The 26,813-nt window shown below is 40.2% G+C and overlaps 3 protein-coding genes across 3 annotated transcripts in view; 2 read left to right on the top strand and 1 right to left on the bottom strand.

Moving 5' to 3' along the window:
- The window catches only part of ROPN1L (rhophilin associated tail protein 1 like), a 918,600-nt gene that overhangs the window by 50,148 nt on the left and 841,639 nt on the right, over window positions 1–26,813 (top strand). The window lies entirely within an intron of this gene.
- The window catches only part of CCT5 (chaperonin containing TCP1 subunit 5), a 739,483-nt gene that overhangs the window by 68,196 nt on the left and 644,474 nt on the right, over window positions 1–26,813 (top strand). The gene's annotated exons all lie outside the window — the stretch shown is intronic.
- TAS2R1 (taste 2 receptor member 1) lies at window positions 23,105–25,504 on the bottom strand. Its single transcript, XM_050794072.1, has one exon. The coding sequence runs from the start codon at window positions 24,910–24,912 to the stop codon at window positions 24,013–24,015; it is 900 nt and encodes a 299-aa protein (XP_050650029.1). The 5' UTR covers window positions 24,913–25,504; the 3' UTR covers window positions 23,105–24,012.

Below are 26,813 nucleotides of genomic sequence, written 5' to 3'. Positions count from 1 at the left end.
TCTTCAGCTTGCATATGGCTTATTTTGAGACTTCTCTACTTCCATAATCTCATGAGGCCCTTCCTTTAATAAATCCCAACTGTCTGTTTATCTATCTAGCTAATCATCATCTATTGTCATTGTATTGATTCTTTCTGGAGGACACGGACTAATATAAAGAGTAAGTGCAAAAATCCTGACTTGACAGTCAGAGTTGCAAGTTCCAGCAACAAGAACATTGGTGAATCTGGGACAGGGGTATTGAAGGAGATGATGTCAAAGAGACAGACAGTGGCTGGACATGTGTGGCTCTGTAAGGGCCTCCCACCCTTCAGGTGATGGAATTCCACCCTTCAGTGTGGGTTTTGTAAAGGGAAGTGATGCCATTTGATTTCTCTATTAAGAAGGTGGCTACAGCTGCTAATAAAATCCATTCTGAGATCACCAAGTGTAAAACCCTGTGCATTTCATGAAGCATTTTACTTGATGCTCACGGCAACCCCATAGGAGCTCACTTATTATATTCTTGCCTGGAGTCACACAGACAGAAAATGACTGAATTTGGAGTCAAACCAAGACTTGTAGCAGTAGAATAGCCACAGTACAGCATTGCATCACAAGGGAGTATGGGTGAAAGGGCGAGAGTAACTCAGCACAGAGACAATTAGAAAGAAGTGAGGTCCAAGGGTTGGTCTCAGCTGCCATCACCAGACAGCACTGCAGTGGGGATTGGGACCTGAAACCCTGGAATGGGCTCTAGTTCCATTAGCTCGTACTAGTTTGCTGGCTGAGATAAGCCATTTAAATCAATCTGGACCTGCTGCTTCACAAATAAGGTTGCTGAACTCCAAGACCCCAAGTTACATTTTGCTCTCAATGATCCATATACTGTATAAATGAAGTATTACATTATCAAAATATTTTATATTGAATTTTATTATCGTTTATTAGGTTTTATAGAATTAAAAATTATAGGAGTAGAAAGGTCTCGATCAGCTAGCTCATTTTATTTATTTTTAGCTTTGTGGATGAAAAATAATGAAAACCACAAATAAATAAAAATAACATCTTTGCAGCCAGGCACGGTGGCTCATGTCTGTAATCCCAGCACTTTGGGAGGCTGAGGTGGGTGGATCATCTGAGGTCAGGGGTTCGAGACCACCCTGTCCAATATGGTGAAACCCCATCTCTACTAAGAACACAAAAATTAGCTGAGCATGGTGGCACACGTCTGTAGTCCCAGCTACTTGGGAGGCTGAAGCAGGAGAATCTCTTGAACCCGGGAGACAGAGGTTGCAGTGAGCTGAGATCGTGCCATTGCACTCCAGCCTGGGTGACAGAGTGAGACTCCGTCTCAAAAAAAAAAAAAAAATTGCAAATATGTATTAATATACATTGCATACACAGACATGTTTCATGTACAGACACACTTGTACACCCATACATGCACTCCCCCAGCCACCAATACTTCTGTGTCATAAACTCCACTCCAGTGTGACTGGTGCTTCCTGGAGCTCCACCAAAGAGTTCCTGCCACAGCAATCCCTGATTTTACCCTTCGGAGACAATCACTGTCTAAATAGGTTGGCTCTATCTCTTGTGGACACTGACCATGTTTTACAGGCTTCTCAGCATCTTCGAACACCCTTGGGTATGTCTGGGAAATTTCTAGCCTTGCGAGTCCCACCTTCCCAAAGCAGACCCCAAAGGACTGAGAGTTGCAAATTTGACAGCTGGGTCCCAGAAGTTTCCAGGCTCCACCAAGCTGACCCTCACTCCCCAGACTCTCCTTTGGGAAGGATCAGCCTGAGGAAGGAGGCTCCACTGGAATCTACCTTTGGTGGGGGCATCTGACTCCTGGAGGTGACAGCTTGCTGTTCTAGCCACTGGAGCAGATGCAGCATGAGACGCAGGGCAGCAGCAGCTGTGTCCAAGTTTGACAGCAGGGCAATCTGTAGCATCCCAGGCTTGGGGGTGGCGGGAGGGGGTGGGAGGACTCTCACTGTCAGGCCAACTCCTGCAAGCAGAGAGCCTATTCTCTAGGCCTCTTAAGGATATCGTGGACTCCCCAGTCTACTCTTTTTCGCTGAATCCACCATAATGAACTATTTTTTACTTGTAACTAATAAAACGGTGTGATCCTGACTGCCCAACGCTTGTTGAGACGTGTCTCCAGAGCCGATACACATTTAAGCAACATGTATTTTTATACTTAACAATGGAACTCAGCTGTACATCCTGGAAAGCTTAGACCCATTCTTTCTTTCTGACTGCCCCATGGTATTCGATGGTATTGTATTGGTGCCCCATACTTTGCTTAACAAGCCCCCTATTGCTTTACCTGTAAGAGATTTTCTTATTTCACTGTTCTATACAATGTAGCCTGACACACACTGGTCGTTTTCAACTCACTCTGTGGCTTTTGTATAGATTACTAACAGTAAGATTGCTGAAAGATTATATACGCACAGTAAAATTCTTAACATATAAAAACAAATTTTATTTTCAAAGGTTATTCTAATTTATACCTGTACTAAAGATTTATGAAGACACCGATTTTTCCCCATACTCGCTAATACTTGATGTTATTAGTCCTTTGAAATGCTGCCATTTTGAAAGGCAAAATTTCACCTCATTTTAATTTATATTTTAAAAATTATTAGTAATTTTGAGCATATTTTTACATAGTTACTGGCCATTTGTATTTTTCTCCTGTTTTGCCTATTTACATTTGCCCATTTTCTATTTTTTTACTGATAGAGATCACATTATATGTCATACATAATATATAACACATATTGCAAGTAATTTATGTATATTCTGTTGCAAATATTTTCCCTAAGTCTCTCATTTATCCTTTAATTTTATTTAGGGTATTTTCTACTACACAAAAGTTCTATTTAGCACTTGCTGGAATGATTCAACTTTAGAGAATTTAACAATGTAATTAAGTAAACTAATCAATAATTTGAGTAAAAAAAAAATCACATCAAATCCAAAGGAAAAAATAATGATTGAATTGAGACAAAAATGATCATTAAAAACTTTAAGTAAAATAAAATATTTGATTAAATGCTTTAGGTAAAACTTTAAAAAAACTTCTTAAGAGGAGTTTTGAATGCTATCAGAAGTCATTATGAAAACACTACACTAAATTGTAAAATCCTAAATGCATTCTGACTGAAGTTGGAAGCACGACAAAGTGTAGGGTATCTCCTTACTATAACTCAATCGTGTTTGGGAGGTTTTAGCTAATGCAATCAGATAGAATTAAGTGACTGATGTCAACTGAAAAAGAGATAAAAGCAGTATCACTCTTTGCAGATAATATGATTTTACTCCTAGAAAATGTAGGAGGTAAAACTAAAAGAAAACCTTTTAGAACTAATTTTCCTTTAAAAAAATTCACAGGAAGGTGTCATTGTGTTAAGTAGTGACTTTGAAACCCTCAACAGCTTTCCTCTATGCTAGCAGTAACTATTTAGAAATTAAAATGGTAAAAGTTTCTATTCATGACAGCTACTAAAAGTACAAATGGCCAAAAATAAATTTATCAAGGAATATACAAGAGTAGAATGTATACTTCAATATTAACATTTTATTGAAGACATAAAGACTTCAGTAAGTGGAGACATGTCATATTCCTGTATGGGAAGACTCAACATCATAAAAGCTTCTCAAATCAATGTATACGTTTTATGCAATTCTAATCAGAATTCTAATGAATTGTTTATATATTATGGTCCTGCTTTTGAAACTGGATAAATTGATTGTAAATTTCATATGGATGAATTACCTTGATAATTTCTGAGAATGTTTTGGGAAATTATATTTCAGGTATTTAAGTGTATGTTAGAGCTACTCTAGTCAAAACGATATGTTACTAGTATAGGAATAGACAAATTGATGACCAAAACAGAACATAGAGTCCATTAACCAATCCCAAAATACTTGTTTTTTTATGGTAAATGGTACTTGAACAAATAGCTAATAGCTTAGAAGAAAAAATATGCATTTATACTAAATTACAAAATAATTTTTAGCTAGATTAAAGATCTAGTGAAAAGATAAAATCCATTTAATGTAATATTAAAATATAGGAGTTATGTTTTTGTTGTTTAGCCAAGTCAGGGAGGTAATTCTCACTAAGTCTGATAACCTGGAAGACACGCAAAAAAAACAAACAAAAGAAAAAAAAACTCACCTGATCTCTTTGATTATATATTAACCCCACCATACTATAGGTTAGGATATAAGACCTATAAGTGGAAATAAGTAACTCATGCAAGATCACTCAACTTGGCAGACAGAGAAAATTAAGGGCTAATCAGATGGTCAGAATGTTTAAGTGGTATGAGTTACACACTTTTCTCTTTCCCAGTCATTCATAAACTTTAATGAACATTAAAAACCACCTGGAGTGCTCATTACAATTTACCTGACTCCCATTTCCAGTTTCTAATTTAATAGATCAGATTAGGGACTGAAAATTTACATTTTTAATAAGCTCACAGGTAATGTCGGTGCTGCAGAGTGTAGCCTCACTTGGAGTAATAATTTGCTATGCAACTTCCTTCAACAAAAAATCATGCCGTATATATATATAAACTTGGATGTAATCAAAGAGCATACATTTTATTCCAAGTTATTTTAGGGGTACATCCATGTTATGGGCTAGTGAAAACTTAGGCTGGAGGGGTAAACAGGTACGAAGAGTCAACTCAACATCAAACTCCATCAGGGACAGAAGTATCAGGTCAGGTTGAGGTTACATAAAAGCAACATAATTAAGATATTTTGTTTATCAAAAGAAAGTTATATTATATTAGTGAAAATGGCAGTGCAATGACATCCAAAAATCTCTTCTCCATAAAAGTGATGAGAAAACTGGTAAAAGTTGTCAGAATCAAATTTTTCTGAACTCTGGAAATTAACCAAGGCTTGGAGTAACATGGAGAGGGTTCATTCAAGAATAAATGGCTAAATTTCAGGAAGGCCAGTGAGCTTACGGCATTTAATAGTCTCATTCCCTGCTCTCCAGGTGCACAGCAATCTTGTAAAATAAAACTCGGCATTCCTATTGCAGGCTGGCAGAACCCCCAGAGGTAACAGAATGAAGTTGGAGATCTTACACAGCTCCACTTCCAAATAATTGCTCTTTAGAAAGAGACCTATTTCATGGTTTCCTGGAATGTTCCCACTTACAAGGCTGTCTGTGTCTGACCTGACTTAGAGACTGCCCGATACAGAAAGCCTTCTCCCCAAGGAACATTTGTTGAGGACAATTAAGAGGCACATATTTTAACTTTGTAGCTGCTTGAGGTGGTGAATAGCATTCGAAACAACCAATACGCTAGCCAAAAAAGCTGTAAAAAGAAAAGCTGGGGCATGAGACAGTCCTAGGAACTTAGAAAATCCTGACCTATTCCTGGGAATCTAGAAGGTCATGTGTATGTCAGTATTGGCCACACGGTCCAGGCTGTGTGCATGCTGAGGAAAGACCTCAGAAGGCCGTCTGCTCTCACCTCTAGCTGACCTTGAGGCTCTGTGCAAGCAGAAAGGGAAAGCTAGGCAATATTGTCAACTGCCTGACTGAGTGTTGAAGAAGTGTTCTAACACATGAATACAGCTCCTTGGCAGAAACAGGAAGATTTATTTGTTCCAGACATTTGAGGAAACCTCTATCTAATCATTAGCTGTAGAGACTTTAGTAGCTACACACGGAAAAGAATACAGACTTTGCAGAATTAGTTTAGAAAAATCCCTAAATAAACAAAAATAACTAACAACTACAAGCAGCAATAGCTATAAACCTGGAGTGGGGAAGGCCTAATTTTTCTGGCTGTCAAATTACATTATTTTAAATGTCTAGTTTCCAACAAAAATTGTGAGACATGCAAAGATACAAGAAAGCATGGTTTACATGCAGTTGGAAAAACAAGCATTCAGTAGAAATTGTCTCTGAAGAACCCCAAATGTTGTGTTTACTAAAGAAATACTTTAAATAAGCTGTTTTGCTCAAAGAGCTAAAAGAGAAAATGTGTCTTTGCTTGAACATTTTTGAATATGTTCAAAGAGCAAAAAGAGACAATGTCTAAAGAACTAAGGAAAAGTATGATGTGTCAACAAATAGAGAATATTAATAAAGAAATAGGACTTTTATTTGGAAAAATCAAATAGAAATTCTGCAGTTAAAAAGTACAATTAATGATATGAAAAATTCACTAGAAGGCTCAATAGCAGAGGTGAGCATGCACAGGGCTCAATAGCAGAGATGAGCATGCAGAAGATAGAATAACAGAACTTGAATATAGTCAATAGAGATTATGAAGTATGAAGAACAGAAAGAAAAAAGAACAAAGAAAAATGAACACAGCCTCAGAGATCTGTAGAACAACATTAAGATTACCAACAACATGTGAATAATGGGAAACTCAGAAGAATTGGAGAGAAATAATGGGGCAGAAAGAACATTTGAAGAATTAATGGCTGAAAATTTCTCCAATTTGTTAGAAAACATTTAGCCACACAGACAAGTAGCTCAATGAATTGCAAGTAAGATAAACTCAAAGAGATCCACAGGTATATACATCATAATCAACCTGCCAGAACCCAAATACAAAGAGATAATCTTGAAAGCATCAAGAGAGAAGCAATTGACCATGTACAAGGGATTCTCATTTAGATTACAGCTGATTTCTAATCAGAAACCACAGAGACCAGAAGTTAATAGGATGACATATTCAAGGTGCTGAGAGAAAAAAAAAATGTCAATTAAGAATTCTATATATGGCAAAGCTAGGCTTCAAAGATAAGGAGAAATTCATATTTTTCCATTTTTAGGAAAAACTTTGTGTAGCCACCATGGCTCTGATCTCATCTTGAATTGTACTCTCAGAATTCCCACATGTTGTGGGAGTGACCCGGTGGGAGATAATTGAATCATGAGGGCGGTTTCCCCCACACTGTTCTCATGGTAGTGAATAAGTCTCACAAGATCTGATGGTTTTATCAGGGGTTTCCACTTTTGTGTCTTTCTCATTCTCTCTTTGCCTGCTGCCATCCATGTAAGATGGGACTTGCTCCTCCTTCCCTTCTACCATGATTGTGAGGATTCCCTACCCGTGTGGGACTATAAGTCCATTTAAACCTCTTTCTTTTGTAAATTGCCCAGTCTTTGGTATGTTTTTATCAGCAGCATGAAAACAGACTAATACAGGCTCGTACCTGTAATCTCATCACTTTAGGAGGCCAAGGTGGGAGGATCACTTGAGGCCAGGAGTTTGAGACCAGCCTGGGCAACATAATGAGACCTCATTTCCATTAAAAATTTAGAAATAGCTGGGCATGGTGTTATGTTCCTGTAGTCCAAGCTACTTGGGAGGCTGAGGCAAGAGGATCACTTAAGCCCAGGAGGTCGAGGCTGCAGTGAGCCATAATCAGGCCACTGCACTCCAGCCTGGGCAACAGAGTGAGACCCTGTCTCTAAAAAATAAATACACACATACAGAAATAAAACTTAAAAAACAAGATAATTTGTCACTAGCAGACTTACCTTACTAGAAATACTAGAGGGAGTCCTTCAGGTAGAAATGAAAAAACGCTGGACAGTAACTTGGATTCATGTGAAGAAACAAAAGACCAACAGTTAAGGTGATAACACAGGTAAATATAAAATACATGATCATTGTAAGTTTTATTTGTAACTCTCTTTTCCTTTCTAATTTCAATGACAACTGAATAAACAATTATAAATTTGTTGATATATAAACAACGGATAAGGATGACACTTGTGATAATAACAGCACAAAAAAGGGGGAGAGAATGAAGAGCAAAGTTTTGTGCACTGTTGAAATTGGTATGAATCTGAACTAGTTTGTTATAAATTAAGATGTGACTTGTAATCCCCAGAACAATTTATATGAAAATCACTATAAATATATGGTAAAATACATGAAAAGAAAAGTAAATGATACACTAGAGTATATTTAACAAAAGAAGGCAGGAGTAGAAGAACAAAAAGACATGAACATATAGAAAAAATAGTGAAATGTCAGACTTAAAGACAAAGTGAACATTCTTGTCTGTGGTACAAGGATTGAGATGGATTGATGCAAACAACAGATTGCCAATACCAGGAGATTCATAGGGATGAGGAAGGAGCAGGAGAGAAATACTCCTAGAAGGAAATCCATTGTGTTAAATCCTGTACCTCAACCCCACCAGGTAGTCCCATTTGTCCCCCCTGCAGGCTCTTGAGCTGTTCCTACCTGCTCCAAGGCTGGCTCCCACTCAGTAGTGGGTTTACTATAACGAGAATGAAGCTTACAGTAGGAGACTTCCTTCAGAGATTCGGGGATGTGGCAGATTCAGGCACTGGCCAGGTACATGGAGCACTGCCCCAGCCCAGGGGTCAGTCACCATTACACCTTGCTGGTGAGAGGCTACAGGAAAAGCCAGAGCACTGGCAGCATTGCCTTGGATCTCGCAGCCCCAGTAACAGTCTGCCCCTTTTGGACTGATGGAGCATCCCGAGCTGGTAATTTACTTCATGGAGATGGATCTGAAGGATGCTGCTCTTCTCCCTGCTTGGGGTGGACCAGTCCTGCAAGAACAGGAAGTTTAGGGCAAGGGTGTGGGAAACTGGATGGTCACATCCTGAGAGATTGGGAAATTAAAGGCCCAAGTCGTCTGAGGGCTTAGCCTAATTCTCCATCTCTCACAACCCCCTAGAGCCTCTGCTCCCACTAGAGGCTCTGAGGGCTTCCTTTGACTCTGCACCCCTCCTTAGTCCCCAAAGAAGAACCCGCTGAGCAAGAAACTGCACAGAAAGTCACCATCGTGCATTAACCAATTATGAGAGATAAAACTGAGAGAAGCTTTTCTAAATGATCAATAATAACAAAAGTTCTGTCAACCCTGCTAGAGGAAAGATGGAATTAGCTTTCTATTCTCTCTGCAGAAAATGATATGACAAAACTGTTGTCCTAGGAAGAGGCAATAAAAGAATATGCAGGAAAAAAAAAAAAAAAACAAAACCACAGAGAAATGAGTATTACCGAAGTGTGTCAGGCAGTCAATGACAACTGCTAACAATTTCATGTTATTTTTCTGGATTTAAGATGTTTGTGATATTTGGTAGCTTTTTAGTATTTAAATTTGCATGATTTTTTTTCTTGTTCATTATCTAATTCTGTATTCTTTTTTTTTCTAAAGTGGCTTACAAATTGCATAAGCTTTAGACCACAAACACCTCCAGCTGGGCCTCTTCCCACTGCTTATGGAAGACCCCCCAAGGGCCCACAGGGGAAAGCAGACCTCTCGTCTCAGCAGAATCTCCCAATTTCTTGTTATTTGGTTGGTCAGTGTAGTCACTTATAATTAAAAAACATTTTACCTTATCTGTTTTGTCTCCTTTGTAGTCACTGGTATAATTTGTTTTTGTCTTCTTCTTCTTTATTTAATAAGCTATGTCAGATTATTTATTTTATGAGATTTTCTTTAAAAAAGTTTTTGCTTTTATAGATTTTGTTTCCTTGTTATCTAATTCAATTTCTACTATTATCCTCTTTTACTCTTTCTGCCAAAAAATACAGACCAGATTTTAAAAATCAAAACAAAAAGCTATGGCTACAGCAAGGATGAAGGCCAAGTCTTCACTCCCATGGAAATTTTCTTCCAGCTAAGGTGAGGTAAGAAAACAAATTAATAGCTGAATGTATAATTTATTATTCCAGCTAACGTGAGGTAAAAAACAAATTAATAACTGAATGTAGAATTTATTGTCAGGTGGTGACTGGTACTGTGAAGAAAAATACATGTAGGTAAGTGGATATGGAATGATGGAGGTGGCATCTGCTTTAGATGGGATGGTCAGGGAAGCACTTTTCAGGAAAGTGACACCTGAGCAGAGACCTGAGTAGGTGAGGAAGAGAGCAAGACTGTGTGTGTTCTGGGCAAAGGGAGAGCAAGTGCAAAGACCCTGTGGTAGAAATGGGATTGGAATGTCCTAGGACTCGCAAGAAGGCCACCGTGTGCCATGCAGATCAAGTAAGGAAAGCAGAGAGAGAGGTTCCAGACCTCAGATCTTATGTAACCCTACAAACTATAGGGAGAGTACAATTTTTATTCTAAATACAAAAGCAAGACAACAGAGAGTGTGGGGCTGGAGAGCGCTGAGGCAGATAGACGTATAACTCTACAACAACCGCTGGTAGGAAAACCTCCCTTGCATTTGACTCTGCTTCTCAGAACTTGCTTGTTGGTCCTAGAAGCACAAAGGAGCTGGGTCCCACCAGGAACAGCTGGGCAGCAGTGAGTGCTGGAAAATGAGAGAGGAAGAGACAGATGGATGAGGATTAGAAGAACCCTCCAACGGGTCCAGCTTTGAATGTGAGGTGGAAAGTGGGAAGGTGAATGGAGAGTCACTGACACAGGGACAAGTGCTAAGACTCGGAACAGGGGGCAGAAAACGCTCAGCAGAAGTTAGAAGGAGTCTCTCTTCTGCCGTTATTATTCATTTGTTCCACAAGTAACACACGTCATTTGTAAACATATTAGAAAATACAGATAAAGAAGAAAAAAGTCATTTTAAATTGCAAATCTAAAGATTGTTAGACTAAATTGCAAACCTAAAGATTGTTAGATTTGCAATTTAATTGTTAATATTTTGGTCTGAACAGTTCCATCTTTCCTACACATTTACATATATATAAATGTATATATACATATATATAATGTACATTTTTTACACAAAATCATATTTGCATTATACTCTAATTTTTGCATTAAATATTTTATAAACATCCTCATGTCAATAAAGGTAGGTTACTCTTAACATTTTTAATAAGTGCAGGAAGATTGCTCTGTATATTTTTACTATAGTTTATCTAAACACTTCCCTGGTCATTTAGGTTTTTTTCACATTTTGCCTTCATAAACAGCCACATAACAGAGCTCTCTAAATTTAGATGCTGGGCACTTGTTGTTTCTTGATACTAAATACCTACATAGGCTATCGCTAGGTTAAAGAAGTAAAGATTTCAAACCTCTAGATATATTGGCAAGCAATTCTCAATAACTATTGACTTAAAAATTCCCCCAACGTGGTGTTGCTACTACCCCCACACCATCACCAGTACTAGCTACTTCACTATTTTGCATTTTTGTTATCATCAGGTCAACTGTGACACTACTTAATTGTTGTATTAGTTTTTACTTTTGTTACTAATTTTCATGTACTTATTCATCTTTCTGGAACTGCCCAGTTCATATCTTTTGCCTACTCTGTTGAGCAGGCTTGTCTTTTTCTCATTGTTTTTGAGAGTTCATATTATGTTTATAGTAATTCTATTACATATGTTATGATGGTTTCCCAATTTTTTTTAAAATTTTTTTATACAGAGTCTCACTCTGTTGCCCAGCCTGGAGTGCAATGGCACAATCTTGGCTCACTGCAACCTCCACCTTCCAGGTTCAAGTGATTCTCCTACCTCAGCCTCCCGAGTAGCTAGGACTACAGGCGCCCGCCACTACGTCCGGCTAATTTTTGCATTTTTAGTAGAGATGAGTTTAGTAGAGATGAGTCACCATGTTGGATAAGCTGTTCTCGAACTCCTGACCTTGTGATCTTCCCACCTCAACCTCCCAAAGTGCTGAGATTACAGGCATGAGCCACCGTGCCCGGCCCCAATGTTCTATTACCATGGTGAGATTTTATTTTCCTGTAGAGATAGTTTAAATTTTTTATGTAATCAGACCTATGAAGTTTCTGGTTGTAAGGTCCAAGTTGGAAAGACTTCCCCTGCCCCAGAGGTCTATCAATACTCATTTTATATTTCTCCTGGTAAAGATTTATATTTACATTTTAACTTAACTGGCTACCCTAGTCCTACTAGCATTACAGTGAGAAACAATTTAAAAACAAAGTCACCCCGTTCCACCAACATCCCTCCTTACACCAGCATTCCCCGTTCCACCAGCCTCCCTCCTTACACCAGCATTCCCCGTTCCACCAGCCTCCCTCCTTACACCAGCATTCCCCGTTCCACCAGCCTCCCTCCATACACCAGCATTCCCTGTTCCACTAGCACTCCTTGCGCACAAGCTCTCTTCCTGACTCTGTCTTTTTCTCGTAGGTTATACAGTGTCCTGAGAGTAATTAATCTCTAGCTCTGACAACAGTGAGGCTCAGCAGGCTCCAGTCATATAAGGCACAGTCCCTAAGGCTTGCTTCTATCTTTCCTCAGGGGAGGGCTGTCCCCAGCTCCTAGAGTGGCCCCTTGTGTCTTCTTACACACACAGGGAGGAAAAAGATGAAGGAATGACACTCCTCTTAGCCTGCCTATTTGACTTGACCTTTCCCTACATCTGTCTAAAGTCATGATGGATGGCCATACTGGAGTCACTGCTAGACTCTCCTCAGAAGACTGTCTGGACCACCAGTGACCCTTAACACAGACAAGTATGTGCTGTGGAAGAGTAGCTTCTAGACTTTTCTTCTTCCTCTGCAGCCACCCCCATTTAGTATATGCCCCCAGAAGGCAATCAGGGTATCAAATCATTCCGTTTGAGCTTTAAAAACAGTGCTTTTTAAAAACAACGAATACAAGGAAGAGGTAAACGTCTTAATCCCCACAGACTGTTGATCTTCTCTTGAGATTTCTGTTCAAATGTCACTGTGAATTTTCTACTCCCTAAATTTATTAAACCAACAGCATTCCCAGAGCACATGTACATACTCGGTATTATTGAAATGCTGTCACTTTGGGGAGAGAGCAGCTGTTTCTTGGAGGCAGTAAACAATGGTTTTCAACAGGAAGCAGGAGAAAACATGTCCGGAGAAAACTTTCTGGGAGAAAAACAAACACTGACTAAGTTTGATTCTGGTCAAATGACACAGTTTTGTTTTATCTAGAAAGTGATATCACAGAAACTCCATGTTCTAATATTTAATTATATGATTAATACAATGATCACAGATTACTTCATTACAAATTTGTTACTCTACATATATACTGGTCCATTTGCAAAGTAAAACACATGAGTTCCTCTATCAGTGTTGTTCTTGAAGGCAGGGGTAGGGTGGGGTGGGGGGAGCAATTTTGCCTGCCAGGGACATTTGACAATGTCTGGAGGCATTTTTTTAATTGTGACAACTGGGAGGGGTGCTACTGGCATCTAGTGGCTAGAGACCAAGGATGTTGCTCAGCCTACTACAATGCTCAGGACAGCCCCTGCCGCTGCTCCCATCAAAGCAAAGAATGACTAGCCCCAAATGTAAATAGTATCGAGAGAAAAGCGATCGAGAACAATTAGGAAAGGCATCTCCTACACATTCTCTCTGATTTTCTCGCAGTTTAATGCAGGAAGAAAAACATTGACCTATGCCCAGAAGGACACTAGTGATGCAGGAAAAGTGGAACCCTAGGAGGCAGGAATCATTGCCTGCTGATGGGAAGGTCCTGGGAACATGGAGTATTAGAACCATGTTTATGGGGGCCTAGTCCAGTCCCTCACCCCGGGTCTTGTTCCCTCCATGTCACGACTTCAGTGCCCTCCACACTGTAAAAGTCACCAGTGAATGGCATGTGAAACTTTCCAGACTTTCTTTGGTTGGGAGCATAGGCGCATGTCAAGTGTTGTTGAACCCTGGTCTCGGGTCGGCTCAGCTCAGCAGCTTGAGCTCCTTATCAAGCTCCATCTTCAGCTCCTTATCATGCTCTTCCTCTCCACCTCCTTTCTTCTTTTCTTCTCCTGGTTAAGGTTAAGAGCCTGCAGTCCCATCCACCGCTGCTCCAGGAAAACCTCAGCAACACTTCTCTGGTCTACTCAATCCCTTCTTTCCTAGGGGCTCTTTCTCTTCATCTGTGATCTCCCTGGAAGCAAAGTTTCCCTTGAACCCATCTACCGTCCTCTCCCCAAGGCTCCAACTCACCTTCTTGCAAACATGGTTTCAGCTATCTCCTCTGTCATTGATAATAATGTGTGCCATGCACTGTGCTAAGAATTTGACCCTCAATACCCTAAGGAGGTCAACATTGCTATTCAGCCCATTGTACAGATGAGTTTGAAAACCTGGGTTCAAACCGTGGCTGTGGCAGTCACTCAGCCTCTGAGTCTCAGATTCCCTATTTGTAATGGGACCAATAACATCTTCCTTGGGACTCAGGTTTTTAAAATATAGGATCAAGTAAATTAAAGCACATTATCATCATCATCACCATGAGTGCTTTCATGTATTGTTGATTCTGATATTAATTTCTAAAGAAACCAAATAAGGAGACAAGGTAAAATCATTTAACATATTCCTGACTTCCTATCTGTGTCAAGACTGAAGAAATCACACACAGGGTCTGTTTCCCTATGCCCAGCCCATCAACAACAAGCCCTCAGAGCAGGGACTGTGCAATCTGATCACCTGAGCCAGAATCCTCATGGCTGAGTGACTGCAGGCAAATTATACCTTCCAGTAATCCTGTTTTCTTATCTGGAACCTGAGGATGAAAATAAGGATGCCTTCCGTGCTGTTGGGAAATTCATTCAATTAATCTTTTACGATGAGCTGAGGACAGAGCCCAGACCATGTTACACACAAGGTATGTAGCCAATCTTACCACAGCTCTAGGGAGAACTTGCAGTAAGCAACGTCACTCTCTGAAACATCCATGCTTATGGCCATGAGCCTTCTCTGTCCGCCGCAAGCAGCCCCCAAGTCTCTGGCCTCTGCTGTGCCTCTTGGAGAATTTCTGTCTCCTTCCATGGCCACCCAGGCCCAGCATGCATTGGCATCCCCCATGTGCCAACCTGCATGCCAAAGGCAGATGTGGAAGGTCCAGTGACTTGGGTAATCTTGGCAGGACACAGGGGGTGCAGAATCCTTCACATGCTAATTTTGGAGGTCTCTAACTTGCTGAGATTTATTGAGAAAACGTAAAAGCTAATTAGGTTCTATGTCAGGCCCTAAGAAAAAGGCTTAAAAAATGAAGATGAAAAGCAAAAGTTACTGGATAATTATTTTAAGAGAGAGATTTGCAAATTAAAGTCTCTCTCTTTGCACCTACTAAATTAGCAAATGTTAAAGAATAAGATATTAACTAGCAATGTTGGCCAGGATATAAAACACCAGCACATTGGTGCACGGCTAGTGGAAATGCAAATCCATACGATTCCAATAAAAAGAAATTTGCCACTGCATTTCGTAGCCATTGATCCAGTAATCCTCACTCTCGGAACCTTTGTTAGTGAAATTGTAAACAGTAAGAAAAAAATCCACAAAGGTGCCCACTACATATTATACATAACACTAAAAATGGGAACAAATGCAATGCCCCTAAATAAGGAAGTTGATAAGTAAATCTATTAATTCATATTTCCAACAAATACTTACAAATTCCTCCATTTCTGAGTTCTCTGCTATATCAGCTCAATAAAATATCTTGCAGTCATTAAAATGATCAATAATAAAATATTTAACATAAGAAGTGAAATGAAATTCATAAAAATATACTTTTGCCATGATTATAATGATGCAAAAATTAAATATTTTTATTTGCAGTGTTTGAATGGGAACATGGACAAATCAAAATTGCTCATTTATTAAGATGGTGAATTCTAGATTATTTTCTTCTCCACTACTTGTTATTCATTATTACATTATTTGGAATGAAGAAAAATCTTATTAAAGATGTAAAAAGGCCGGGCATGGTGGCTCACACCTGTCATCCCAGCACTTTGGAAGGCCGAGGCGGGTGGATCATCTGAAGTCAGGAGTTTGAGACCAGCCTGGATGACGTGGCGAAACCCCGTCTCTACTAAAAATACAAAAATTAGCTGGGCATGGTGGCAGGTACCTGTAATCCCAGCTACTCGGGAGGCTGAGGCAGGAGAATCGCTTGAACCCGGGAGGCGAAGGTTGCAGTGAGCTGAGATTGCACCATTGCACTCCAGCCTGGGCAACAAGAGCGAAACTCTGTGTCAAAAAAAAAAAAAAAGATGTAAAAGTCCCCATTCTTGCAGCCCTGTGTGAGCCCTACTCTGAGACTCCCACTGCCGATCATAACTCTCTGCACATGAGTAGCACAAGCGGCCTGGGTCTTGCTTGACCATGGCCACAGGAGGGCTCAGCCTGTGGACCTGAAGCTACTTTCCCTGGAAGCCCCTGCTTGTTTCTCCGGATTGCTCTGCTGTACTTTATTTTTGCTCTCTCAAATACGATTTAAAACCCCAAAGAGAATACATTGGAGAGTCATTTCACAAGAATTCTAGTCATTCTATTCCTATAAAAACAGGGAGATAGCCATTCATCCTTGGGATCCCTCTGGGCATTCTTTAGAAGCAGCAAAGCTCAGCCTATAACTGACAGGCTCCGCTCCGCACATTCCAGTGGATCTGGGTGCAAAAGCTGACCAAGCAGCTGCGATTTGCAGGGGGTGGAAACCTGGAATGTAACAAAATACAAAGCATGGGAAAAATGTGTGGCATTTTCAGTTTAAATTGGCCAGCTGAGCTAGCTGAACTAAGCCCTGGCTAAACTCATACGGTGGCAAGGGCAGCTATCCCCAAAGATAAGCCCTCTGAGAATGCCTTGAGAGGGTTTATAGCTATAGATATGGAAACCAGTCCCACCCAAGAAGACATTTTTATTTTTAACATTCTGGAAGCATGCCATCTGTAATGAGTTTGTTCACTCTGAATGAGCTCGAATGATTGAATCAGTCTTTAAAATTCTTGACTACATGCAATCAAGCACAACTTTGATGCCCTGAGGGGTTAGAGTTTCTATTCCCTGACCATTTGCTCCAAGCACCTTCTGTGAAAGAAAGGAAAGGAAAGGAAAGGAAAGGAAAGGGGAGGGGAGGGGAGGGGAGGGGAAGGGAAGGAAAGGAAAAAGAAAAGAAAAGAAATATGCTTTTTAGGTTTCAGTTTGACCCTTAAGATGAGTTTCAAACTAACCTCATTTTAAAGACAACGTTCATGGACTTGGTTCTTTTTTTTTTTTTTTGCTATATTTCAATCACTGCACATGCTTGTGTTCAATGGCCTGTAAAATGTCTTGTGTACTCGGAAAGGAGAAGGAGTTCATATTGGAATGGCCATTGTCTATTTGGATTCTAAAAGTATCTGGGCGCACAGTATTTATCTGTTAGCCTAAACACAGTATTTATCTGTTAACCTATAACATAACCTGATTCTAATGGGGAAGACTAATTGAGGTTTAATCGTGAGTTCATTCACAATGGAGATTCGGTCACCTGTGTTTTCCCTGTGAACAGGACCACAGTATCCTGGTAGAAGTACACCGCGTTCTTCTCCTTTTCTTTTTTGGTAGAATTATATTTTTTATTGTGGATATATATATGTGTTATATATTGTGTATACATATACACACAATAACATTTACCATTTTAGTGTATAAGTCAGTGGCCCTCAGTTGTGTAACTATCACTACTATTTCCAGAAGGTTTTCACCATTCCAGACAGAAATTCTCTATCAATTAAGCGATCACTCCCCATTTCCCCTGCCCCCTAGCCCCTTGTAACTTCTCTTCTGCTTTTTGTCTCTGATTTTGCCCTCTATGTGGGATGGTACAATATTTGTCCTTTGTGTGTGGCTTATTTCTTTTAGCATCATGTCCTTAGGGTTTATCCATGTCGTGACATGTATACAAACTCCGTTCCTTTTTAAGGAGTGTTCCATTGTATTAACATGCGCTTTGTCTCCGCATTCATCTGTTGGTGACATTTGTTTTATTTCCACCTTTTGACTACTGTGAATAATGCTGTCATGAACATGGGTGCACATGTATCTGTTCCAGTTCCCGTTTTCAGTTCTCTTGGATGCATATCTAGGAATGGAATTGCTGAGTCATGTAGTCATTCTATGTTTAACTTACTGGGGAACTGCCAAGCCACTTTCCATAGTGATTACACCATTTTACATTCCCGTATGGTAGGATGATTTTATCCCTTCTCTGAGGAATTCCATATCTCTCCTTTTTACACCAGGCTTGGCTGCCTGATTTGCAAGTGGATATGACAAAAGTTTTAGACCTCCTCAGTCCCCATTGTTTTCACTCTTTCCTCTAGCCTGTCCCAAACAGGAGCTGCTCCTGCAGGAGTGTGAACAGTAACAGGGCTGCTGTACAGCCACAGCCAGCGCACAACTCAAGTGAGAATGAACCTGTGTCTTGGAGGTGCTGCCGTCCTGGCGTCATTTTGTCCTGCAGCAAAAGCAACTCCACGTACCTTTGATTGTTCCCTTGGCCTCTCCTCTTTTCACTTGTGCATGATTCTCTGTGGGGTTTCTGCTGCCTTTCTTTGCCAGGTACTTTTACATGTGCTGTTTCCTTTTTCTAGAATTAGCTGTCCTCCAAAACCTGTGACTGATTATTAGGGGGAAGCATACAAAACTGTCATCGTTGCAGATGGAAAGTCATCAAAGTCTAGCAGTTTCCTCCGGCTAACATAACTAAAAACAACAATGGCAGCAGCCAGGCATTGTGCTGGGAACTGGGTTCCACTAACCACTCAGCTCCTCTCATTAAGCTTGGAATGATTCCTAACCCCATTATGAAGATGAGGAAATGCGAGGCTCAGGCTCATCAGGTCACTTAGCTCATTAGTGGTGGATCTAGACTCCAAATCAAGCTCTTAATTAGGACCCTCTACTGTTCAACGTTTTCCCTCCTGTGCACTCCTCTCTTCTCTGGAGGGGCTGCTGGGGATTCCTCGTGACAGTACTTATTACAGTCCCCATTACCTGGAGGTTACATTCATGTGTGCTCACAATGGTGAAGAAGCTTAGCCAAGCATGTGGTTTGTATTATTCTTAATCCCATTTTGCAGAGGAAGAAATTGAGACTCAGTTCATGACAGGGCTTACTGCATTGCACAAAAGTTGCCTAAATCACCAAAATAAGCAGGCACGGTTCCAGGCAGGAGAACTGAGGAGACTGGGTTGCTGGCTTTGTCAACGCAGCGCTGTGACTTGCCTACGGACTAATGACTTTCCTCTCAACAGGACTACACATATCCAGTCAGCCTCCCAATCTAAAATGTCACACTCTAGGTTCCCTCTCATCCCACAGAGCTGCTTCTGCACACCCACCAGGAACCGATGCTGCTGAAAACATCATACCTCATTATCAAAGGCATAAGCCCTTAGTTCAGGAATTTCAAATATTTTAGCAGATAAGCAGTGGTATTTTGGAGACTATTAATCATGAAACTAAACTTCCTGACCAAATCCTATATCTGGTCAATGTTTCTAGAAGCCACCAGGCTGCGTTTCAAGTGAAGTAAGACTTAGTAATTTACAATCGCAAATGCAGCATCTGCTGTTCAAATGGGTGGGTTTTTTGCCAGAGGACATTCCATGTATTTAGTGATATAAGATCCTACTCCACTGTTAGCCGCTTATTTAATTTCTACACTCCTTTTCATCTGTTCATCCTCAGAAGAATCTGAAATTTCCCCAGCAGTTGTGGAACTGGGGTCATTCAAGCGGTGCCCACCAAGTGCCAAGTCCAGTCTAGCTACAGGACTTAGTCCCTGCACGCTCCCGAATTCAAATTCCACCCGGCACACTTATGTGCGTGCTTATCTTGTAGGACTTACACCGATCCATGGGAGGGAGAGAGTTTAAGTCATGGACGCGAAAGCTCTCTCTAAAGAGCATGCATTCCAACTTCAAAAATAGAAACAGAGTTACGCTGTACCTTTTTTCCTCAGAAACGTTGAAGTTTAAACAAAATGAATCTTTAGTATTTCAAAAATTGACCTGGGCCAGGCACGGTGGCTCATGCCTGTAATCCCAGCACTTTGGGAGACGGAGGCAGGCAGCTAACCTGAGTCTGGGAGTTTGAGACCAGCCTGGCCAACATGGTGAAACCCCATCTCTACTAAAAACACAAAAATTAGCTGGGCATTGTGGCACACGCCTGTCCTTCTAGCTACTTGGGAGGCTGAGGCAGGGGAATTGCTTGAACCCAGGAGGTGGAGGTTGCAGTGAGCCGAGATCATGCCATCACACTCCAGCCTGGGTGACAGAGCAAGGCTCTGTCTCAAAAAAAAGAAAAAAAAAAATTGACCTGTCGTCAGAATTTGAAGCAATTTTTGATTTAATATTATGTTTATGATCTTGTGGAGAAATGTTTAAAATAGAAACAATATAAAATGCCAAAAATAATAAAAGGAAATCCACACTTCATTGATTTCATTGATATAAATACGTTTTCAATTTTAGGATACAATTGCCAATTCCTGATCCCCAGTCAAAAAGATTAAGTAGATCCAGATGTCACAGATATGAATCCACATGTTTATATCTTGAAAACAATCATTATTTTAATCCTACCAAGGTATAAGTTGCTGTATTAGTGAGAGAGAGAAACTAGTTTTGTGTAGAAAGACAGCAGTGAAGATGGCAGTGAAACCCATGTCCATGAGGTATCTTGAATTTGTATTGACTGTCCCCAAATCTTAATGTTTTCAGCTTATTGAGGAAATTTTCCTAGTACATGCCCTTCTCCTGGCATAAAGTTTTCCTAGAGAATCTGCATTTAGGTAACAAAGAATATTAATAATAAAAAAGGAACTTTCTACTGATCTCAAGCTTGTGTTAATACAATGTTCAGTCTAACTCCAAACTCATTCCCTAGCAAAACCCTCTTTAAAACATGTGGGTCTCCCTGCCCTCATCATTTGGATTTTTCTCCATTATCGGTGCCATCTCTCTGTAACATCTGTCTCCCCTTTGATTGCCAATGTGAATTTCGATGGTCTGGCTGGTTTCTTCCTCTCTTGCGTATTTCTGAGTACCTGTTTCTCTTCTCACCCAAAGAGGTATAACTCTACAAGGACAAAAGTTATGGAAACTATATTTTCAAACCTAAAATCACAATATCCTTAGCATGAGAAGTATGCCTGTACTTAAACATACAATGGGGCAAAACATTTGAACTGTCTGAAACACCTGGGATGCCTGGTCATCAGCCTGAAGAAGACAGATGGCAGACATTAGATGTCTTTCTAGCACCTTCTTGTCCGTAGCACTGTATCTTCAAGTAATTGTTACACTTGAATGAGTGGCTGAGAATTTAAAGGCATTTATCATTGGTGAGGCTTTTGAACTTATGTTGAACATTAAATTTTGACTCTCTCTATATATAGACACATATAATTTATTTTTTTTAGAGTCTCACTCTGTCACCAGGCTGGAGTGCAGTGGCACGATCTCGACTCACTGCAACCTCCACCTCCCAGATTCCAGTGATTCTCCTGCCTTAGGCTCCCAAGTAGCTGGGATTACAGGTGCACACCACCACACCTAGCTAATTTTTGTGTTTTTGGTAGAAACAAGATTTTGCCATGTTGGCCAGGCTGGTCTCGAACTACTGGCCTCAAGTGATTCACCTGCCTTGGCATTCAAAGTGCTGGGATTACAGATGAGAGCCACTACATCCGGCCAACATTTATATTCTTAACAGTCTATTTCTAGAGCCACCACGCCCAGTCAACGTTTATACTCTTAAGTCTTTTTCTATAAGCATACAGATTTAGACTTCTCTGTTGGTGTTATCATGTTCAGTCAGTGGAGATTGTGCAGAACCCCTGGGACTGGGGACTGAAAAAGCCAATGATAGAATAGAGACTGGGACAGAGTAAGATAGCCCTTCTCTCCTGATTTCGGTCTGCTCATTGAACTTCCATCTAAAGTGGAATGGAAAAAGACTGCTGGTTCCCATTTCACTAAGAGTCAGCCTCCTAGTGCAGAGTCTATTTGGAAGCTACAACCAGAAGCCACTTAACTGAGCAGCAAGCGCTGAATCTCCTCGGGGAGCCACAGGATGTAGAGGAAGTGTGGCACCACCACGTCCTGCAATCAGCAGTCAACTGCCCTCACCTACGGGCATGCCATTCCACAGCCAAGACTCCCCAAGGCCATAATGTCCAGCCCCATCTCTAAAACTACAAGAGTGCGTACAAAAAGATGTTGCACCATGATAGAGGTCAACCCACTGTTCAATGTGGAAAAAAGCAATTTGGCAAAGCTGGTGAGTGCAGATAAGCGTGGCTCCAGAGAGACAAAGGCTCAGTCTGTTTTGCTTCTAAATTTGAGCAATTAGTGTCCTATGCAATACTCATCAACTCAATAGCTAGGCAACATTTCTGGAAGAAATATATTTCTAGGAAAGTAGACTATGAAAATGTTTTTAGAATAGTTTGTTTTATTATGAATTCTTTTTAAAGCATTTCTTGATAACAGTATACGAACCTAGTCATCCTTAATAGTTATCTAATTAGCTAACATTATTAAAGCAGGAGTTGCATGAAATAGAATCAGAATTTAATATCAGAAGAAAAAAAAAACGCATGAGACTTGTATCATGACAAATTTCTCCCTGAATGTTTGAAATTGCTCCCACTCTTTCAGGTACACATATCACAGGTTCAAGGAACAGGATATTCTCCGAACTTGAGACAAATAAAACTGACTTTTCTTTGTCCTTTCCCCCAATCAGAAGCAATAATTACATCCAGGATACAACTGATCTTCCCACAGTTGGCTTCCTGAGTGTGTGATTAGCTACAAACCTTCCTACCTAGTGGGATGTGGGAAAATGAAATAGCAGGAAGATGGAGGCTGACATTTTGCTCCTTGGGGAATGAAGTGTGAAACCCGTGGGAAGTTGAGAGTACACTCAGAGCTTAGTTCCCATGCCCAAGAAGATAAGTATGCCCCTGAATCTTCTGAAGCTAAATCCTTCATTTGTGTATTATAACCAGGCCTGTATGGCTTGGGTTAGAAAAGCTGTATTTGCGTTCCTATTACTGGTGATGGGCAAATCTAAACCTAAACCTACTTTGCATCATCGCACCTGAACTACAAGTTACAGCTAAGCTTGAGAACATTTTTTGCTTCATTTACTTGTCTGGAAGCAAAATGGTTCTGAAGCTGCTTTGGAAATACATAAGTATATCTAGCTCCATAATTATCTATCTGTCTGTCTGTCTGTCTATCTATCTATCTATCTATCTATCTATCTATCTATCTATCTATCTATCTATCTATCTCTTAGTATTCAAAATCTCAACCAAAGAGAAAATGCATATGTGACTTCAAGCAGATGGAGACACCCCCAGCCCCAACCACCTACTGATGTTGCTTCATTGGGAAGACATGCAATGCAGGAGGAGTTCCAAATTTCCACCCTTGGCTGAAAGGGTCTCAAAGTCAGGCACACAAATACAAAGTAAAACATCTTTGCAAGTTATTGTCTGTTCAGAGCGCACAGCTAGGAGAAATGGAAAACAGGCATTCAGCCTTCAACTCATCCTCCTCCTCCTCCATCTGTCTTCCCCTTTATCCTTTGATTGGCCATGTCACCATGGCATCTAGACTCTCTGCAGAATGAAGTAGTAGAATATGCTTATAAGGATGGAGAAGGCCTGCTTGTCTTTGCTTCGTTCGTGATCTGAGGAGAAAGAATGGCTCCATTGCCTGCAACTCCAACAAACAGAGCAGAAATAACATCCAGGTAGACTAGAAATGAACAGTCAGCCCATTAAGGTCAGGATAAATCATCGAAGACTAGGCGTCAGACAATCATGGACCATACAGCATTCATGTGTCCTTCTGATATCACAAGTTCAAACATGTGCTTTTCTTTTTCACCAAACTTTTAACTATGAAATAATTGTAGATATGAATGCATTTGTAAGAAGGAATACAGAAAGACCCTGGATCATTTACTCAGTTTTCCCAATGGTAACAACTTGCAAGATGACAGTACAATATCACAACCAGGATATTGACATTGATGTAATCCATCAACATATGTTGTGCTTTCAAAATCAGTTTAACTGCTTGAAAAAGTAGCAAATCCATAAAAATACCTCAGGCTGGATAAACAGCCTGAAGGGGATGTGTTGTATATTTATGAACAGGCTGCTTTGTCTGGCTGAGGGAAGTGTGGCCGGCGTGGGTAAATCATTAAATCATGGGTTCTATAAACTGATCAAAGTTCTCTCTCACTGACAGCACTTACTGTGGCAGAGGAACTCTTTTGTATTTTGTTTCAATTTAGGATTTCCTAAAATTAAGATGAGAGAGTGTCCAGAAGGGTATGTACCAATCACAAGGATGCAGAACAGAAAGACGAACCTTTTGACATGAAACTTTAGAGAAGAGAGAAAAGCTTTTATCAGGTAGTGGGAGATGTAGAGGATCAGGAAGGACAGGATGGACAGCAACGCGCTGATGTGGGCACCCCTGCCAGGAACCCTGCTGCCAGCCACTGTGTTTCTCATTTGCCGGGTGTGCCTCCCCAGAGAGAAAATCAAGAGCAGAACAGCAACAAGGAAGATAAGTAATGGCACTAAGAGCTCAGCAACAAAAGAGAAAATCTGTATAGCCTGTTTAACTTCTATTTGAATTGTGGCATTTTGGAAGAAAAGGTTCCTTAAGAAGTACGGGACCATAAACCCTGTATATTTGCTATGGAAAATACAAATCACAGATACATATAGCAGAGACCCCAGGATCATCCACGGGACTAACTTGGATATCCTCATCTTCAACCAGACGAAGAGTGGGTGAGGGACGCTGGCAACCTTGGCACAGTAGAAAACGCCGAGCCATGTGGCAAGCCAAAGTTCCAATTCATTTACAAATACGATAAATGCACAACTCGCAGAACACGTGATGAATTCTATCAAGAAGATAACAACCACATTAATGTAGAAGAGGAACAACTGCAGAAAAATTCTAGAAACCGCAAGGCAAGAAAGAAGAAGATCCAGTGGAGCCATTTTTCTGTGCTTGATCAAGTCAATGCCATTCACCACCACGATGATGCCATTCGTGAAAGTCCCAAGAAGAAATTGTATCACTGCAAAAAGAAAATAGATAATCAGGTGTGACTCTAGCATTTTAGGAATAAAAAATTATTTACTTAAAAAATAATGCAGTTATAGAGCTTTGGACCAGCTGGGTTATTCACGTTATTCTTCAATTAGATCAGGATTCCTCTGGAGAACAAGACAAACAATAAAGGCATGAGGCAGGAAGGTTGTGTATATTTGTTTATGTCGCTGCTTTCTCAATTTAGTTCTGAGACAGTCAAATAAGGAGGAGATACTCTAGCAACAATTTGCTTCTTATTGATGGCTTTTGCATTTTACAGGTTTACCTAGCTTTCAAAGTCATCACAGGCAAATAATGCAATCAGACACCTTCAGATGGCTGGGAGAACGGCTCCTCCACAGTAATTAGTCAAAGATACTCAATTCTTCATCTCTACTACAAATAATTGATTTTGTCTACAGGTGTGATTCTACTTAATGTTATCTGTGTACTCTTTTAAAATACATATTTTTGAAATTTTCACTTCCGTTTTGATGATATAATACAACCAGCAACATAGGACTCCTGAGTAGTTCTCTAATATGCAACAGTTGAGCAATTCAAAACTATCTATAAAATAGTTATAGAATAAAACATACATAATAAAACAAAAGTATCACTAAGTATAAAAGCAAAGTAATTAAGCTTGCACATACGTGTGTACACCAGGTCAAAGGCCTAAGGGAAAGTAAGGTGCAATGAAATGAAGACAAGCACTCAGCACTGCTCACTCTGGTCAGCATCTGCAGGGTAATTCAGGGGTTAAAACCTTTTCTCTCTTATTTTTTCCAAAACTATGAGAGTTTTATGACATGAGCTAGTTGTTCTAGTAGAAAAGTAAAGATAAAATAGTACATGATTAAATTTGTTGCTTTCACTATCTAACGCACTATGAAAAATTAACTTGGTATCTCTTAATATGTATACCATGCCGCCTGTAATGCTGAAGTGGGTTTTTTCAGTCTTCACACTATTGACATTTTGAGCTAGATAATTCTTTGTTAGGGCAGGGGCTGTCCTGTGCAATCTAGGAAATGTAGAGTGTCTATGACATTCCTGTCCTCTACCCACTAGATGCCCTCCCCAGGCTGTGACAACCAAAATATTTCTAGACATTGCCAGATGATCAACAGTGGCAGAACCACTATGAGGGGACAAAGGTAGATAAAGAATAGTTTGTATCTTCCAGTTATTCCAAGACTAAAGGCAGAGCAAACCACATATATAATGTGATATAAAACTAAGTTCTCTCTCTCTCTCTTTAGAGACAGAGTCTTGCTTTGTCACCTAAGTTGAGTGCAATGGTATAATCGCAGCTCACCGAAGCTTCAAATTCCTAGGCTCAGGTAATCCTCCTGCCTCAGCCTTCTGAGTAGCTAGGGCTATAGATATGAACCACCATGCCTGACTGCTTTTTAAAAAACTTTCGTAGACATGGAGTCTTGCTACATTGCCTAGGCTAGCCTTAACCTCCTGACCTCAAGCAATTCTCCTGCCTCGGCCTCTTGAGGTATTAGGATTATAGGCATGAGCCACCACTCCCAGTCAAGTTAGTTCTTTAGACAATTCATCACCAGAGCACAAAGTGGGGACCAATTCAATAAACATTGAGGGAATTAAAGCATCTCCAACTTAGCACTTAATCAAAAGTTACCTGGCAGACCCGATAATGAGACATATGTCTTAATGAACGTGTTACTTTGTCTAAATTTGTCGTAAAGAATACTTAACATTAATCTTACTTTTAGAAAACTGGAAGGGAAGTCTTATTTAAAAAAATTAGTAGTGAGAGTAAATCTGTAGGTTCTTTTATGGCTCTTCTCTGAATAGGACCGTCTATTCCATCCTGGGCTCACTTTGTTCTTCCTGACACAACTACAGTGAGATGAAGGAAAGAGACAGGATCATCTTCAAGGAAGCACCAAGG

This window comes from Macaca thibetana, chromosome 6, assembly GCF_024542745.1.
Source record: "Macaca thibetana thibetana isolate TM-01 chromosome 6, ASM2454274v1, whole genome shotgun sequence".
Taxonomy (NCBI): domain Eukaryota; kingdom Metazoa; phylum Chordata; class Mammalia; order Primates; family Cercopithecidae; genus Macaca; species Macaca thibetana.
Note: the sequence above shows the minus strand (reverse complement) of the source record. Positions and strands in the feature narration are given on the sequence as shown.

Excerpts from the sequence above, each read along its gene's own strand:
- TAS2R1 (XM_050794072.1), bottom strand. The coding sequence starts at position 24,912 with ATGCTAGAGTCACACCTGATTATCTATTTTCTTTTTGCAGTGATACAA.